Below are 17,762 nucleotides of genomic sequence, written 5' to 3'. Positions count from 1 at the left end.
ACCTGTAAAATTTTATACGGTAGCCTCTTATAGCAGTCCCAGGCCCAAAATCTTCAGACTCTTCCTTTGATCACTTCCAGATATGTTCTACTCCCAATTCTGTATCTCTGTTTTCATCCTGGGTGGGTTTAATATATTTTGCAGAAGGGTTATGGCTAGCATGTCAGTCAATTGACTGACTTGTTAAATATTGTCAATTAACCAGTTAGTTTACTGCCTGTTATTTGACTGTGGTCAGATTCTCCATGAAGCCAAAGATGCCACAGTCTGGGTGGCTTCACTACTTTTAATTGTAGCGTCATTTGCTAGCAGGGACAGGACTGAGGGATGTGTTCCCCCTTGTATTGCAGTGATTGGGGACAAAGATTTCCCAGCTAGCCACCAGCTGTAACTACAGGCTTCTCTGATCAGAAATGGGAACTTTAGCAGTCATTAGTGGCAAACCTCTTTGCCTTGGACTGCTCACAACTCAGTCTCGCTTGCTGCAGGAACCAGGAAATGCCCCTTTGCCCCGTCAGCTCTGCAAAGATCCTGTGGCAGATTGGACTCAGATCTGGAAACTGTTTAACTTCTGAAACTGCTTAACATTTTTAAAAGTTAATCATCATTGTGAAATTAAACTAGGATGTATATCAAAGCTGTTGATGTTTAAAGTGTGCAAACTTGTAATAAAGGTTAATGCTTTAGAAATATTTGACTGTGTTTTCACCAATACCTCAAATGCCCAAGACTTAGATGAAGCTATGGAGCCTTATCTGGAGTAAGATTATATTGTCTTGAATGTGTATCTTCATGGTGCAGTGCATGCAATGTTGTGAAAACAAATCTAAATGAGCTGTTTAGTAAAGGCGGCAATAATAGAGGCATTTTGGTTGTTAGAAACTGTGTTTACATACATAGTGACAGAACCACTAATAGAGAACAGAACTGTAGTTCTGTTACCACAGATGTGGATCACCCTAGCATTTCTCTTCCATCTTTTCAAAGAAGTGTGGTTTTGATGTGTGCAGTGACTTAATACAAACATAATGATCATTTGGCGCATCTTCACTACTATCGTTCCAGTGGGTGTCCTTTTATTACCATGTTGTTGTTCTTCATCCTATCACCATGTTGTTTCTCATCAACCTTTTAATCAGCACAATAGTGCCTCGGGGCTACTCATACTGTTTAGAATATCCATGCAATATTACTTAAAGACCACTAATTTTAAATATATTTTTTTAAAAATAGGTTGCCTTTCTTATGGCTGTCATTTTAGCACCTTCCTCCTCCTCCTCCTCCTCCTCCTCCTCCTCCTCCTCCTCCTCCTCCTGCTCCTTCTTTTAGCCACCTACAGATTTACTCCCAAACACTTCCTGTCATATTTAAACTTTACTTTAAGGAGTCTTTATTTTTTAAAAAAATCTCATAATTGTACTTAAATGTTTAGTGCTAATGAGATTGATTTTTTTAAAAGATTTCTTTCCCCTCCAAAAAATTGTGTACTCGCGTGAACTGTCCCGTCAGTTACTTGTGCTTATTAATGTAGATAGAACATAGGGAAGCATGTACACCCAAAAATTGTTACATCCCTCAAAATGCGTAAATGTCAATTTCAATTCTGCTTACTGCTTACAGCTGAATAGCATTGATTAGTTAATGCTAAGGACATCACAGAGGACCAAAGTTTATTGCAGAAATGTTGCAGCTTCAGCATCTGTTTCCTTGAAATCTTAAATACATTTTCTTTATCCTACTTTTCAAAGCTACTTTCAGTGGTGAGTAAGATGGCTGTTGGAGTGCTACATTTTCCTGGGAGAAATACATGAATAACCTTGTGTATTTGCAGGAATATTTGGATGGCCAAAGCCAGAAGCCTATGCCTGTGCCTGTCCCTCTTTCTCTGGAGCAAACTCTCTTACCAGCTGTACTCCCGTCAAGGTAGGACTGAGCTGCGGAGTTTGAGCAGCACTGAACAAGTTTATATCAGCCCATGATTCTGAGTCTTTGAAATGTTCTCTTGTAGGCTTTGTTGAGCTGCAGCAGGTTGAATTTAAACAAATGTTATCACAAGATCATAGTGGCCTGGTTCACGTGTCATGCTAAGCCTGGCTTAGCAAATGCTAAGGCTTACTGCAAACAAACCACAAGTTGTCCCACAGGCAATCAAACAATGGCTTGTTTCATTAAAGAAGTTTCTTCCCAGCCTACCACTTTCTTGAGTGCCTCTGTGGAGAACTAGTACTGTCATCAGTGCATCCCTTTGCCATTGCCTGCCTGCACAAACAGAGCAGGAGATCTCAGAGCTTTTTGGTAAATCTCAGCAGCAGCTGAGCCATACCAGCTTCCCTTTCTTTCCCCTACTTAAAGGAACGCCAAGTGTTGATGTTGTAAAGCTCCTTAATCATTTCTGTGCACGGTTCTGCTGAGAGAGGTTTCTTCTCCTCCTGTACTCAACACTGAAGCTGGTGTAGTAATTCCCCTCCCTTAAGAGTCAATGGAAGGAATGTTTTTAAAGGGAAAAAGGCATAGAAAGCCTCCCATCATCGCCTGTGTTCAATTGGGCTTTTCCCCAGATAAGTGGGCATAGGATTGCAGGCTTGGGTTTTAGCCAGCAAAGTTGGCCCATTAGTGACTGGACTTCAGCTTGTGCAACTTGAGTTCCTGTCCCGCATGCTGCCCAAAATCTGTACCGGGATTCCTCCAGTCCCCCGGAGCAGTTCGGGAAGCGTGAGAGGAAAGGGAGAAGTACCGTTGCACAAGAGGAAGCCTTTGCACTAATGAGATGATTTTGTTGGAAGCAATTCCAAGTCATTAATCTTCAGTAATTCATGCCTGTTAGGTACTGGATTATAATAGGCAAAGTTGATGGACTGAAAGCTTCTTTCTTGGTTTTTTGCAGCACCTGTTGCAAAAATACACTCGTGTATTAAAAGACGACAAACTTGTGCAGACTTGCTGATATGAGAGAAAAGATGTGTATAAATAAATTTTGGTGCGTAGCTGTCATCCCACCCTTAATGTTGCATCATGATGCCTTTGAGTTGTGATACAATCTTGGAGCTGCTGTAAGAGTCTAGAATGTCTCTAGGCTAACATGCAACGGCTTGAAGATGCGAGTAGTTGTAGAAAGATTTACCTGTATGTGTGTGAGATAACTGGGAGAGCACTAGTGTCAGACAGTAGTGGACATATCCTGTGGTTTGTTTTTACATATTGATGCTTCTTGGAGCCTAAAGCAGCTTTCAGGTAGTTTTACAGGTGCCTCCCTTCTAAGCATCTTACATACATGATCTTAAGCAGTCAAATAGTATGAGGAATTGTAGCCTACACTCAAATACACAAGACGTCATTACTGAAATATTTTTGTGCTTTGAGCCTACGAGATGTAATAATTTATCTTAGAACTGTAAGCCTAAATCATCTTTGTATGTTTACTTTCTTTAGACCTAATTATGTGGTAGAAGAAGGTACAGGAGCTGCACTTCCTGATTCCAGGGATTTATCCTGTGAACCATTGAGAAGACAGTTAATCGCTAACTTGGCAGAGCACGTAATGTTCAGTAAGTAGCTGTTAAAGTTCAGATATGACTCTCTGCTTCCATTATGCTTTTATATATGGCAGGGCGTTCCTCTTTCAGAACCCTGTGCCCTTGTTATCATAATTTTTTTTTTTTACATTTTATCTTTTTCTTAGTTTTGAAGGGTCTTATTTTGAATGGGCCTCTTAGTAAGGTTTTTATTTCATCTGCTAGTCCTGAGGCAAGTAGTGACTTCCTTTTGCTATGGTGGTTTACTTTCGTCTTTTGCACCTGCAATACTTTAATATAGGAAGCAACCCAGATGTTGTGGGAACACCACACCTGAATTACTTGTGAATGGGTAATGTGTAAATAGAGTAACCCTGAAGATAATTATCTACTTCAGATACCTTAAAAAAAGAAAAGAAATTGAGTGCACGCATGCACCCTTTACAGGTATACTCAGATCCATTCAGTTAAGTGGGGCTCACTGCCAGGTAAGTGGGCATAGGATTGTAGCCTAGGTAACCAGAGTTGTTAAAAAAACAAACACCTTAGTTCTGCCTGATGTCTATCAGTGCTGGAAAAAGAAAATTATACAAATGTCCACAGTGAAGTTTATACCACTGTGGAAAGGAGCTGTCAATAGAGCCAATTGTATATATCAGGGTTGGGGAGCCTGTGACATAGCCCTTTGCCTAATTTCACTTGGTAAGAAGGGGAAAAATGGAGTGTGGGGTGGGGTTGAAAAAAGAACTGGAGGAAGAGGAATTGAGAAAAGCCCTCTGCAAGTGATTGGTTAAGGCCTGGCAAGAGCAATAGGTCCCTTTTCTGGCACCCCACCAGAAGGGTGGGGGGCATAGAGTATGGGGGAGGGTGGTCCCAGCTCTTCTGGCCCTGCCCACCTCCAGCAGATTAGCTTTGAGGGAATGCAGCCCAAAGAAAATGCTGCCTGCTCCTAGCTTTGAAACATTTAAGTCACAGTCGAAGTTCACTTGGCTTTCTTTCGGACCAGTCTCATGCACTGTGCTGTTGAATATGTGAAGCCGTTCGGTATAAAATCACAAAAGATTGCTGTTTGTGGTTCATTGACGGCTATCGTTTTTGTTCCAAGTTGCCTTCTACGCACTTCAGTTGCATGACAAAAGTGCCTGCATAGCTTTATTTTGTTTTGTTTGCTTTTAGCTGCTAACAAGTCATGTGCTGTGATGTCAACACACATTGTTGCCTGTTTGCTGCTCTACCGACACAGGCAGGTAAGGCTGCTGTGCTTCTGCGTCTCTGAACATCTCTCTTGACGACAGCTTTTAAATGTCAGGGATGCTTAGCATATCCTGTATCCTTGTAATCCATGTTGTATCCTGCTCACCTCTAGGGTTGGAGGTGTCACAACATTCGCCCGAGTCCCATGCAAACTGGCCAGCTAATTAGGCAGTGGATCCCATTCTGTTGTTGTTGTTGTTTGAATGTTCTGAATTGGTCATAGTCATCTCATGAAGATCAAACTTGTTAGTAGTTACTGGAGGCCAGCATTATGTCAGCAGCACTATGTGCACAGTTTCCTTTCTAGATCCTCGTGCATTTAGTGCAAAGGTCTGCAGGGGTTTCTAAACCTGAAGTTTCTAAATCTTCCACAGAATTTGTTTAGAACTCCCCCTGTAGATCTTTTCAAGAAACATGCAATGACAGAGGGGCTTTCAAGTGCATCCTGCCACAGTCCACAACTTTAGCCCTCAGAGCTTAAGTATCCTGTAAAAAGGTAAAGGTAAAGGACCCCTGACAGTTAAGTCCAGTTGCGAACGACTCTGGGGTTGCAGCGCTCATCTTGCTTTACTGGGAGCCGGCGTTTGTCCGCAGACAGTTTTTTCCAGGTCATGTGGCCAGCATGACTAAGCCGCTTCTGGCGAAACCGGAGCAGCACACAGAAATGCTGTTTACCTTCCTGCCGGAATGGTACCTATTAATCTACTTGCACTTTGATGTGCTTTTGAACTGCTAGGTGGGCAGGAGCAGGGACCGAGCAACAGGAGCTCACCCCGTCGTGGGGATTTGAACTGCCGACCTTCCAATCGGCAAGCCCTAGGCTCAGTGGTTTAGACCACAGCGCCACCCTACTGTTAAAGTTTGTACTACTCTAATTTCTTTCACTTCTTATCCTGTCTTGCACAGTATAACATCTAATCTTCTCGTCCTACCTTTCCCTTAGACATTGTGAGGGAGAATGCAATGCATATTCAGGGGTGACCCAGTGGACAGGAGCAATTCTCGTAGGAGAAAATGCTATTTGAATAGTTTAAGATTACGCAAAAGGTCAGCTTGCTGGCATTTGTAACAGTGGCTCAGATATTTAAGGCTAACAAGTCATTGTTACTTTTGTGGAGGCTGTTACAAAAATGATGAGTTGCTCATAACCGGGGTGGAACACACCATATTGGTTCAGGGCAGTGGTTCTTAAGCATTACAGAAGGTGTATTCATTGGTGCTGTGGAATCTATCTGTAACTTCTTCATTAAGCATTGTTACTGCAGTGTTTCTTGGAAATTACTTTAAGCCAGGTGTGAAGAACCTTTGGCCTTCCAGATGTTGCTGCGCTACAGCTCCAATCATCACTAGGCCAAATGTTCCCCACTCCTGCTCTATGCAGCCTTAAATGTTTCTTTAACATGGTGACACAGACTGGGTGTGACCGACTGGGTGTGACTGTAAGACTCAGTTTCTTGTAGTAAAGATGTGACCAAAAATTAAAATAAAAAATGCTGACATGAAGTATATGCTAGAATTGAGTCCAGTTCATACATAATGTTGAGCTGAGAACTATTTTGACCTTTTATTTATATTTATGATATGGATATGATAGTAGAATAGACTAGCCTAGCCTAAATTAGCTGAAAAGGGTTTGGAAACATCCCAAAGTGCCTAGACTAGGGCTCACTGATACCTTGTCACTCATAAAGGCTGTCACTGGTGCCTCTGGGCAGATTTGCCAGACTCTAGCCCTCCCTGAAAGAAAGTTGTAGAGTGGGTGTCTCCTTAGAGATTTCTGTAAAATGAGAGTGTGGTGTTGCCACTTTGTGTATATTTTTCCTGGCACTGAGGAATGCTCCCTGCTGCTATTACACAGCAAAAGTGTGTATGCACAAAATCAGTATTGTGTGATCTCCACAGTCAGGAGCAGGAGAACACAGCTGATTTCCGATAGTAAGCATAAGGTTCTCTGGAAAGATTGTGTTTCTAACTATGTGTTACACCTGCTCTTCTATTCGAAGCATTTTGTGTGGTGCCACAACCTCCCACTAGCAACTATTTTGTGACTGGATCCCCCAGCACACTCTCAAAATTTGAAATGTTCTCTCAAGTCCATAAAGGTTGGGGACACTGAGTCCTGGAAGGTTGGAGCCAATTAGTAATTCAAATACACGGATTTTGAAAACTGGAGGTAGAGATAATGGAGTTTTCCATAATCTTAAAAGGTATTTTATAAAAAAGATGTACTGTCTTGGATCTTTTGGTTGATTTTCTGCAGGGTATTGATCTTTCCAAGCTGGTGGAAGATTTTTTTTCCATGAAGGAAGAGGTTCTGGCTCGGGACTATGACTTGGGATTTTCCGGGAATTCCGAAGATGTTGTCATGCATGCCATCCATTTGTTGGGGAACTGTATAACTATCACAAACACCAGCCGAAACAATGAGTTCTTCATCACACCCAGCACATCCATTCCTACTGTCTTTGAACTCAACTTCTACAGCAACGGGGTACTGCATGTCTTCTTCAAAGAGGCCATTGTTGGTATGTTCCAAAGCCGAACTAAGAAATTATGAGTTCTGCACTTGATAGAGCAATGCCAACATTTCATATACTGTAGTGATTGCTGCTGCAAGGATTATTGATCTATCTATCATTTGAAAGGCAGTGTAGTGTCTTCTCAAGGCAGTGAATAATTTTAAAGGTGTGAATAGCACATTTTCTTCCTAGTTTCATTCCCTCTTCTGCACATTGTCCTAATTTCAAAATCTATTGTATTTTGATCTTACTTTGCAAGAATTGTGTGATTTTTTTTATTGAAAAATTACCATTTTTCTAATTGTTTGAAGCCGATTTTGACTTGTTGATTTGTTTTTAAAGGTAACTATGTGTTTTTTTCTTTTCACTTTAGCTTGTAGTCTCCATGCTATACAGAATAAAAGGCATAGAAATGGCATCAACGGAATCCCACCAAACATGATCAGTCAGGAACAACTGGTCCGAAAAGCTGCCAGCTTGTGTTACTTGCTTTCCAATGAAGGCACTATTGCACTGGTAGGTTTGGGGTGTAGGAGTGTGTGTGTGTGTGTGTGTGTGTGTCAGAAACCAATTGCTTTGCTGCTACTGCCACATATCATTTATACTGTGTTAAGGTGTTTAACGGCAATTAGAGGTATTTCTGAATTCTTAAAACTTTGAAAACCTGAAAGGGAAAATGAAAGCAGGAAAAATCTAAGGCTCCTGGTAGTAAACAAAGATAGTTTGACAGGTGTTGCACAAGGAAGCAAGCAGAATTATGAAAACAGCTGCATATGGTGGAATATATACTTTGCTTTTTTTCTAGAAAGCTGGGGGCCGGTACTCGCCATGAAGTGCCACACTTTTTAACAAGAGGTGCTGGTACTGTGTGCCCTAGAGTACCCCCTACCCTCTGAAAAAAAGCCCTGAGTATATATGTGAAATGTTAAGCTGAATGCGTAGGATGGAAGAAACTGGGAAGTGCAGTATGGGGGAAAAACAGGAGATTGCATTAACAGTGAGCTCGTGTATTTGATGAAGGATATACTTGTTTGGGGGTAAAAAGTGGCAGGGAATGAGGACTTGAGAATAAAGACTGTGTTTGGGTTAGAGTGGATATCATAGCAGCATATTATTGTTGTCGTGGCTTTGATTCCATGAAACAGGAAAATGCCAGAGAAAATATAAAAGCAAGACAGTCCTTGTAAAAATATCCACAACTCCCGCGCCCTCCGGCCCCCTCACCTCTTAATTATTTGGGGTACTTGGAGAGCTTGGGGTAAAAGAGGAAGAAAGAACTATTCTAGAAATAGAAGGGTCACCCAGGGGCAAGTCCTGCTTTCCACAGGCAAGCAAGTGACGATTTGGAACAGGGCAGTTAATGCCAGGGGCAGGGAGGGGGAAGATAGGATGGATGAGCTTCTGTGAATGATTAACCTGACTTGTTCTCCTTAGCCCTGCCAGCTGTTATGCCAAGTGTGTCATGAAGCAATTGAACAGTTCATACAGTATGGCATTCTTTTGGTAGCGGAGGTAAGTTGCTGATGGTTCGCATTATTCCAATATTTAATATCCTGCCTCTTGTCTCTGAGGACTGATAACACAGAAGGAGGCAGCCTAGTGTTCCTGCACACCTACTTTTAGCATCCTAAGCAGCTTGCTAGACCAAGGCCACAGTTAAACAGATCCTAATTTCACATCTTCCTGAGTATTTATTGATTTTTCAACTTGGAATACAAAAAGGGGGGAAGTTTAGCACACCCATGTATGCACAGAGTGCTTTTTAACTTAAATTTATTTTTAGTTCAGGTCCCAGGCAGCCATTAATGGAACCTAATGGGGAAGTCAAGTGAATTTTCAAATCCTTCAGTGGGGTGGGCGAATCTTCAGTTTCAGATCTTAATCAGGATTTGAGGGGGGCGGGAAATAAGCTTTTTAACCAATATAATTCAGTGCAAACGTGTAACACCATCATCATCACCATCATTTATTACAATTTATATCCTACCTCCCTTCATCTCAATTTAGAACTCTTTTGGGGAAGTAGTTCTATAAAAGTACTAGTAATGGTTCTCACTATTTTTTAAAAGCAAAAGTCAGAATCAATCCTAATATTAGAATATGTTCTTCTCAACCTTGACATATGTCAGCAGTGAAATTAGGCTGCAGTTCTTGCTCCCTGAAAGCCTCATTGTATGTAATGGGACCTCTTTCTGAGCAGATATGCACAGGATCACATTGTTAGTGGGTCGTCATCCCCCCTCCCCCTGGAGAAAATTGTTAAATGTGTCTTGTTACCTTTCGGTTTGGGTCAGAATCCTATCAAATCATTAGCCTGATTCACTTCATTTACGTTTCACACTGATTCTTTTCCTCTTATTGTGTGGCATTGCCTTATTATAGAATGTTCTTATTTTTTCATTATGGTAGCTTTGTTAATTTTCATTGCAAATGTTTTCATCAATGTCTTGTAATCTAACATTTGGCCCTCTAGAAGGCACTGTTCCCTTTGGTATTGGTTCATAGTTTTTCCCTTTCTGTTTTACTAACTGCGTTTGTATGTCTGTATCTGTGTGTGGGAAATCTTGAGAAAAATGGGGGAAGTGTTATAATATATTTTGTTCTGTTATTTGTTATGATTAGTGGGGAAAATTATATTCTCTTTTGTTGTGATTAGTGAACTTGTTATACTACGAGATATTTACTTTTGGGCTTTTAAAAGTGATATAAGATCATTGAGGTCTGCTGCGTATACTGTTTCTAACACCAGACAATGTACCTTAATGTGCTACAGAATATCTTAAAACTTACCAAAGATAGCATATCGGGAAGTGGCTGACTAGATTTTGAAGAGGTGATTGCATTTTGCTCCATTAAAACAGAGGCTGATTTTAATCATAATAATCCAGTGTTGTATGAATGGAACAGACTTCCAATTGCACAACAGAATTATACCTTCCCGGTGTCTTGACTTCTCAAATATGAGGGCAACTTGTTCATTTTATAAATGTGTTCAATTGTCTTTTCTTTAATAAATCAGACAAATGAGGGGGGGGGAAAGGGATTATACTTTCCTTTGCCTCATGTACACCCCTAAAATCTGCTCCAGAGATTACCTCCAATCCTCTGCAGTGAATTCTGAGAGTGTGCAAGAGAGGGGAAGATTAAATTCCATGGTGCAAGCTGAACTCTGTTCCACTGGCATACAGAAAGTACAGTCGTGCCTTGGTTTTCGAGTGTCTCGGAAGCTAAACGTTTCGGTTTTCGAATGCCGAAAACGCAGAAGTAATTGTTTCAGTTTTCAAACGCTTTTCGAATGTCGAACAGTCTTCTGGAACAGATTACGTTCGACAACTGAGGTACCACTGTATTGAATACAACTCATGCTTGCATGTGTTTCTGTTATGTGGGAATGGCCATTTCATTGTGTTAGACTTTTATTTATTTTGCCAATGTAAACAATAGAAAATGAATGCAGAGATCAACTTACTGGTAGATTCATTTAGGTGTTGTTTTTTGTGTATGTGCTAGAAGTCTGAACATACATTCATGAAAATGACAATTTATGTCAGGTCTTTGGGCTCATGCATTCTATATATTTGTGGTACTGTTCCTCTTTACTAAATGATTAATATTCTGCAAAAAAGGTCCATCAAAGGCAGATAAATTTAGATAAATTTAGCAAACTAGAAAAACCAAATAAGCAGTTTAGCTAAAACCAGTAGAAGCAACAAGAGGAGAGATATCTCTTCTACACTCTGAGGGCTCCTAAATGCCCTTTGAAGCAGCACACCCGTTGCTTGTTGCAGGGAAATGAGAATGCTTCCTCCCCGAGGCAATATTATGAACGTGATTGCTCGTAGTATTTTAGTGCTTACTCAGTGGTTAAATTCTCCAGAGTTCCTTTGGGTCTGATACAGAAGTCTCTGGGAGCTGTAATATTCAAAGTTGTGTGGACTTGCTTTTGTGAAAACTATTGTTAAGGGAATTACTTTGAAGACTGTTGCTTTGGGCATCTTTTTTGGAAATTGAGATCACTTTATAGGGGAAATAAAGGCTTGCCTTCCCTTTGCTCCTTTGCCACTGTATGGGCTCTAAAAATCCACACAGTAGCTGCTCCAGGGCCACCAAAGTGAAAAAATGGTTAAAATGCAGTAGTTTTTGTGGGTGCCTGATGCTTACTGCTTTGCATTCGTCTATTAAGCAGGATGAGCAGGAGGATATTAGTCCTAGCCTTGCAGAGCAGCACTGGGAAAAGAAACTCCCAGAGCCAATATCTTGGAGGAGTGACGGGGAGGATGAAGACAGTGACTTTGGCGAAGAACAACGAGATTGCTACTTGAAGGTACTGCATAGGCCGTAAGGGAACATACTGTTCTGAAGTGCTTCATATTCATAGCTGCGCTGCACAGAATGAATGAGGGAGTTTGAAACTCAGGCTTTGAAAAGGACCTAGCAGATTTATGATGCCATCTGTTTCTGTGGTCTACAGTCCATCATTGGGTTGTTCTGCAGCCGTGTTGAGCTTTTTGGCCTGTTGGGATTTTTCCTACTTCTGCAAGTCCTTTGGGTTCTTCTAGCCATCCCTCTGTCTTGTTTCCCAGTGCTTTGTTGTTGTTACGTAGCCATCATAATTGAGCACCTCAGTTCACTAAGATGTATATAGAGAATGTGCACCCCTTGCTATATTGGTTATGGAATGGGAAATAGATCCATTACAGCTTTGCTGCAATATTGCATAATGCTTCAGTTCTAATGTTGTCAGAACTGGGCAGAGCAGTCCAAACCTATGACATGACCTGCTGTGGAGGGGGTTTGGATGAACTGAAGGTGCCCGTCCTCCCAGCTCTATTGGCAAGGAAGCCCCACCTACAAGAAATGCCCCAGTGCAGACAGAAGCCACCACTGGAAAACCCGAAACAGAGCAGGGCTGGCAAAGACCTGCTGGCTCTTGAGCAGGCTCTGCTGTTATTGCAGCCGTTGCTTCTCTTGCCGCCTCCTGCCCGGGCTGGTGCGAGAGACGGGACTGGATGTTGGTAGCTTGAGCGACATTTATTTTTCCTTTCCTTTCTTACCTCGCACAGGTGAGCCAGTCTCAGGAGCACCAGCAGTATATCACCTTCCTTCAGAAGCTACTAGGACCATTACTGGAGGCGTACAGTTCTGCTGCCATCTTCATACATAACTTCAGCGGTCCTGTCAGGGAATCGGAATATCTTCAAAAATTACACAGATACTTAATAACACGAACAGAAAAGAACGTTGCAGTATATGGTATGTCAAATGGCTGCTTTCTATGGAGCAGCCTTCCCTGTCTTTCAATATATTCTTATCAAAGTTTCCTGTATTCAGCCTGATATGTGTTTATCTGCCTGCCTTTCCATGTTTACAGCTGAGAGTGCCACCTATTGCCTTGCAAAAAACGCAGTGAAAGTCTTTAAGGACATGGGGGTAAGTGTTATGTTAGCTTCAGGCGCCTTACAGCGCAACTAAACTTACGTATTCCTGTTAATGAGACTTCCTTCAATCTGTGTATCGAGGGTTGTAATCTTAGTCCTTAAAAATGGATAATGTGATGTGATATCGTAATTTAACCTTTATGTAGGCTAAAAGGCTGCACTAAGGCTCAAGAGATTAGTCCATTATATCCAAATTGTATTATCCCAATGTTCCTGTGGTATAAGCAAGGTGCATGTTGTTAGACATAACTGAACATGAACAGTAGTACTAAATTCATTGCTTGAGGAAAGTCTGTGCCCTATGCAAAAGGGTATGTGCAAAAAGAAAACCCCTGTAATATTTTATTTTTTCATTAAATATTTTATTTTTAAATATCTACAACCAAGTCCTACAACAATCAAACTACACATCTCTACACATGTGCACATCCCCATTGTACACCTTTCAAACATTAAATTTCTTCTTCCTTTACCACATCAATCATGCTTTTGAAGTGCTACCCTTTTACTCATTTAGAAAAATGCTGCTATGGACCTATTTGAAAATGAAAGTTTGACCTTCACAGCCTCTTCCTGCATTTCCCACTTGTTGCTAGTACCCAAATACCACAACATCCTCCAGTGATATTCTATCTAGATGCCTGGTGATAGCCACTGTCTCTGCCTCAGGAAAAGTACTCTTGCCTGCTACACACCTTGCTACATTAATATAAAAACTGAGCAGCTACTTTCTAATATCATCAGCACAAGAGTAAAGTATCTCATTTGAGGATACAATTATTGCAGTCCTGCATAAATCCATCCCCTGCAATCCTCTCTCCAACTCACAAAAAGTATGTGTGGGTCATGGTGGGGAGATGGCAAGAATGTGTCATGTTCTAGATTGGTGTCCACACGTGTCCCAGGTCAGTGTGACATGCATTGTTAAAGGCATGTGGCAGCCTGTTACCCACCTACGAAGGGGTTCTGAGAAGGATGTGAATCAGTCCTGAAAATCTTAATGACTGGGCCACTCTGGACTTAAGAAAACACGCAGACATGTTCTGAGTTCCTTTGGACTCAACGTGGTTGAGTAGACTAGTGTGTTGTTCTGGAGTCTCTAATATTTAGAACGCTCCAACAAAAAGCAGTTTTGGTGCCACATTTTGTTCCAGACAAATCACACAAATCAGTCATAAGCCTTGTCCTTTTTTCTCTCCCCCATATGGACACTCAGCATATTCCTTCTTTCAATGATATTAAACTATCTACCCATTCTATAAATACAAGTTTGTAGTATTGGTATTTATGGCAGAGGTGCAGCCAGCATTACTGGTGGTCAGTGTTGATGGGATCTGCAGTCAGTTAACAGTTGGAAGGTCATAGGTTTTCCACCCTGCCATAAATATCCAATACTCCACAACTTTTGATGTTGAATTACTCATGTCTAAGAGCATGACTAACAGAGCTTGCATACAGTACTAGTTTTAAAGATGTGTTGAAGATGGGCTAGATTCAGATGAAGCTCATTCACACATTTTCGTTGTGCGTGCTTTTTCATTTGCAAGAATCAGTTGCAAGGGCTGTTACAAATGGTGAGGTATGTTTATAGCCTTGCAGATCAGGAAAGTTGTTGCAGCTGATATCTGTCAGTTGCTACACTGTTACTGCAGCAGTGGATTACTTTTCTGAATGGGAAAAGCAGCCCAAGATAACATGGCTGTAGGAGGAACAATTTTGCTGAACAGCTTTGGTGTGAACTTTGCAAATATGTGGCGCTGCTGGAAGGTGTTAGTGATGAAACACACTTTTACATTTCCCTTTTAGGTATTTAAGGAGACAAAGCAGAAGAGAGATTCTATTTTGGAGCTGAGCAGCACTTTTCTACCTCATTGTAATCGGCAAAAACTACTAGAATTCATTCTGGGATTTGTTGTACTGTAGAACATTTCGGGTTGACTTTGTCTACCAGCGAGAAGTTGGTAGGCTTGGAGAATGTGACACAAAGCTTCGGGGCTTTTGCTGCTTCCATAATGTGTATAGTGCCATTTGTGGGTAAGGCTTTATCAGACCCAAACCACTGGAAGACAAGTGCCTTCATACATACGCATGTCTAGAACTACAAGATTTGGTAACCAAGTCAAACACAACATCTTGGATGCAAGAGAAGAGCCATTAATGGGAAAAACACGCAAACACACACAGAGACACACACTAGTTTTTACATGTATCCAGTGTTACATTTGTTTCAAGACTAATGACTGTGACAAATGCACAAACATATATACCAGCAATCTGTCATTTTAATACATAAGTTCTGAATGTCATTTAAACTCCATGTACTGTGGGAACTTTGGAAAAGCCTTGTCAACAAGACCTACCCATTGGTCTCATTATTTCAAACTGTGAGAATTTTAGGAGAACTGAATACAGGTTGTATTTTTTCTGTTGGTGGGGGGGGGGTGTTTGATGTGTGTTGTTGATTACTATGGCAACACGCTAAATAAAATAAGACTAACTGCCAGTATCTTATTAAGGATCAGTTGACTAACTACCAATGACACAGTGGCAGAATGAACAAGTATTATTAAGATATATTAATAGAGAAGTTACACGTTAGAATATTAAATATCTGAATCACTAGCATTTTGCACCCAAATTGCAAAAAACACTTGACTTTTACTTTGAACCAGAAGGTTTGCATCATTTCGCTACTTGCTAGCATATTGATCTCTAAAATGATTATAGTCTAAGCTCTCTAAATTTCAAAAATAGCACTAAAGTTGTTTCATAAGTTAACTAGCTCATTCCAATCTTGACTAATTTTGAGTGGGAGAATGAGTCTAGAACATAAAAATCTTGCAAGCATAGGCTATTCAAGTAGATGCATAACATGGGCATGGAGGTCTAAGTTATGTTAGATTAATATTGCAATCCTCTTGGGTAATAGTATAGAAGGCAATGACGTTTCACAGAGTGGATTATCACCAAATTCACTCCTTTGATAAGCAATAAGCATGGCATTTTTATTAAGAGAAATTGGGTATCTCCCCCATTTCTCCTTGTATTACTAACAACACAACAATCCTTTCCTTTTCTCCTTTTCAGTTTAAAGTTGGGAGCTTGATCATGAAAATACCTTTTAGCTGCCAGCTTTAAAAAAAATTTTTTAAAGCATGCCGAAGTGATAACAGCACTGCACATTAACTCCAGCACAGAACTTCTGTGCCGTTTTAGACTGCGTGTTTACTCTACGTTTGTTAAAAGTAAAGTTTTCTATAACTCTGTTTATGGTTTAAAACAATTAATGGATCACAATATTTTTGTCAGTATTCCCATGCAATTTCCTGTGAGAGGAACTGCTATGCATGTTTCCCAACAATAAATAGGTGCTTTGAATTTTTTTAAAGATGAATTTCTGAACCAAAGTTGCATCATATCAGTGACAGCAGCGGGCAGCAAGTGTGAATAAAGTAGTTTGTTCTTTTACCATTTCCAGTAGAATAGCAGCTGAAATGAAATCCATTTGTTCTAATAAAGCCGACTAGCTACTTAGAGCAATTACATCTCATCCTTGCTAATGTGCACTATTTGTTTAAAACTGAATGTATTCTCCGAGTAGCAATTTTTAAAGATTGTTAATGGCTTCCATTTTAAGGTCAGATAAGTAGGTGCTTGTAAATAAATAACTTTCCCTTGTTTTACCATGCTTCAGTGAACATTTTGGTGTATGCTAGAATGAAGATTGTGTATTTAAATAAATACAACCAAGCAATATATTGCAGATGATGCTTGGCTAATTTTAACGAGAATGTTCTGCCTAATTTTAAAGCAATGAGGGGCTGGGAATTAGTTTGAACACTAGAAAGTAAAATAGCTTGTTGTCACTAATGATAATAACTTACTACATTATTAAAATGTTTCTGGGGTACAGCAGTGTGCATTGGAGTTGTGTTGGTATGTGCAGTACACTGTAATTGCTGGATGTGAGAGGGTGTTTTTCAGCGTAGGCTTCATCAGCAGAGAGACTTTGCATGTGCGGAAATGTCAAGCTGTGAATATTATGCTGGGAGGGGGACGTGGCTATGCACCTACTTGCATGTGGGCTGGTTTTGCTTTTCCGCAAAGGTAAAGCACAAAGCTCTTTTACAATAATGCTACTAAATAAAATTCTGCCTTTCTGGGGTTTAATCCTACAATCTTTCTTGCTGATAGGTATAAGGCAAGGTTTTTACTTACGTTTTTAAAAGTAAGATAATCTGATTCTGGATCTATAATAAAGCTAGTTACATTTTATCGCAAGTACAATTGCAACTTGTACTTAGGGGAGTGTAGCTGTACAAGTTAATATAAAGACCAACATTCCAACTTACATCACTGGACTCTTGCTTGTTGGCTAATATGTAGAATTTGTTCTCCCTAGGGAAAGGGTAACATTACCTTTTATAATCCCGTATGAATGATTTCTTAAGGATATACAGCTTTCCTGCCACAGTAACTATTGCATTCTAATGCTTTACATTCTGAAGTGCAACACTTTCATTTTTTTTAATCTATTGCCTTGCCTGTACAGATTTTTTTTAAAAAAAGTATTTGCATGACATTTTCAGCCATAGAAGGCTTGAGGAGAAGAGTAAAATACTGTAGCTGCTCTATAATTTTGCTTTGTGAAGCCAGGCACTGTCTTGAAGAATGTTAACACATTTCTTTTTCTGTTTAACATTTCCTTCTGTACCTCTTGTAAGAAGCACAGAGCTGCAAAGTAATTTTATTCTAATAAACAGTTTGAAATTGTGTTGTTGTGATATCACTTAAGAGATTACAACGAGCACTCCTTCTTCAATCTCTGAAGGTTCTCTCTAAAGCATAGGTTTGCATAGTCTCACACCAGTTGTGTCTATTAGGGGAAAAAATCAGTCCCCGTTCAGTGGCTTGTAGACCACTCATTGCTACTCTGCTGTAAAGAAGAATTGACTTAATCTGTACTCATCTAAACACACTATTTTCTTTACTTCAACAGAGGACAGTTGTATTTTTCCAACAATGAAAGCTTGATCTGA

General features: G+C 40.3%; 1 protein-coding gene across 3 annotated transcripts in view; it reads left to right on the top strand.

Annotated features, from left to right (window-relative positions):
- Nucleotides 1-17,496, top strand: part of GPAM (glycerol-3-phosphate acyltransferase, mitochondrial) — a 34,474-nt gene extending 16,978 nt beyond the window's left edge. For 2 of the 3 annotated variants that reach the window (XM_081006397.1, XM_081006398.1), the window contains exons 12-21: nt 1,832-1,923; nt 3,430-3,545; nt 4,689-4,759; nt 7,027-7,291; nt 7,659-7,801; nt 8,720-8,797; nt 11,469-11,609; nt 12,349-12,538; nt 12,657-12,715; nt 14,530-17,496. In XM_081006397.1, the coding sequence (XP_080862523.1) occupies nt 1,832-1,923; nt 3,430-3,545; nt 4,689-4,759; nt 7,027-7,291; nt 7,659-7,801; nt 8,720-8,797; nt 11,469-11,609; nt 12,349-12,538; nt 12,657-12,715; nt 14,530-14,646 (1,272 nt within the window). In that variant the 3' untranslated portion in view covers nt 14,647-17,496. The remainder of the gene's footprint in view (nt 1-1,831; nt 1,924-3,429; nt 3,546-4,688; nt 4,760-7,026; nt 7,292-7,658; nt 7,802-8,719; nt 8,798-11,468; nt 11,610-12,348; nt 12,539-12,656; nt 12,716-14,529) is intronic. The other variant, XM_081006396.1, reaches the window with a different exon arrangement.
- Nucleotides 17,497-17,762: the final 266 nt, after the last annotated feature.

The sequence above is a fragment of the Podarcis pityusensis genome (genome assembly GCF_964106645.2).
Source record: "Podarcis pityusensis genome assembly, chromosome: 5".
NCBI lineage: Eukaryota > Metazoa > Chordata > Lepidosauria > Squamata > Lacertidae > Podarcis > Podarcis pityusensis.
This window is presented reverse-complemented; position numbering and strand designations above follow the sequence as displayed.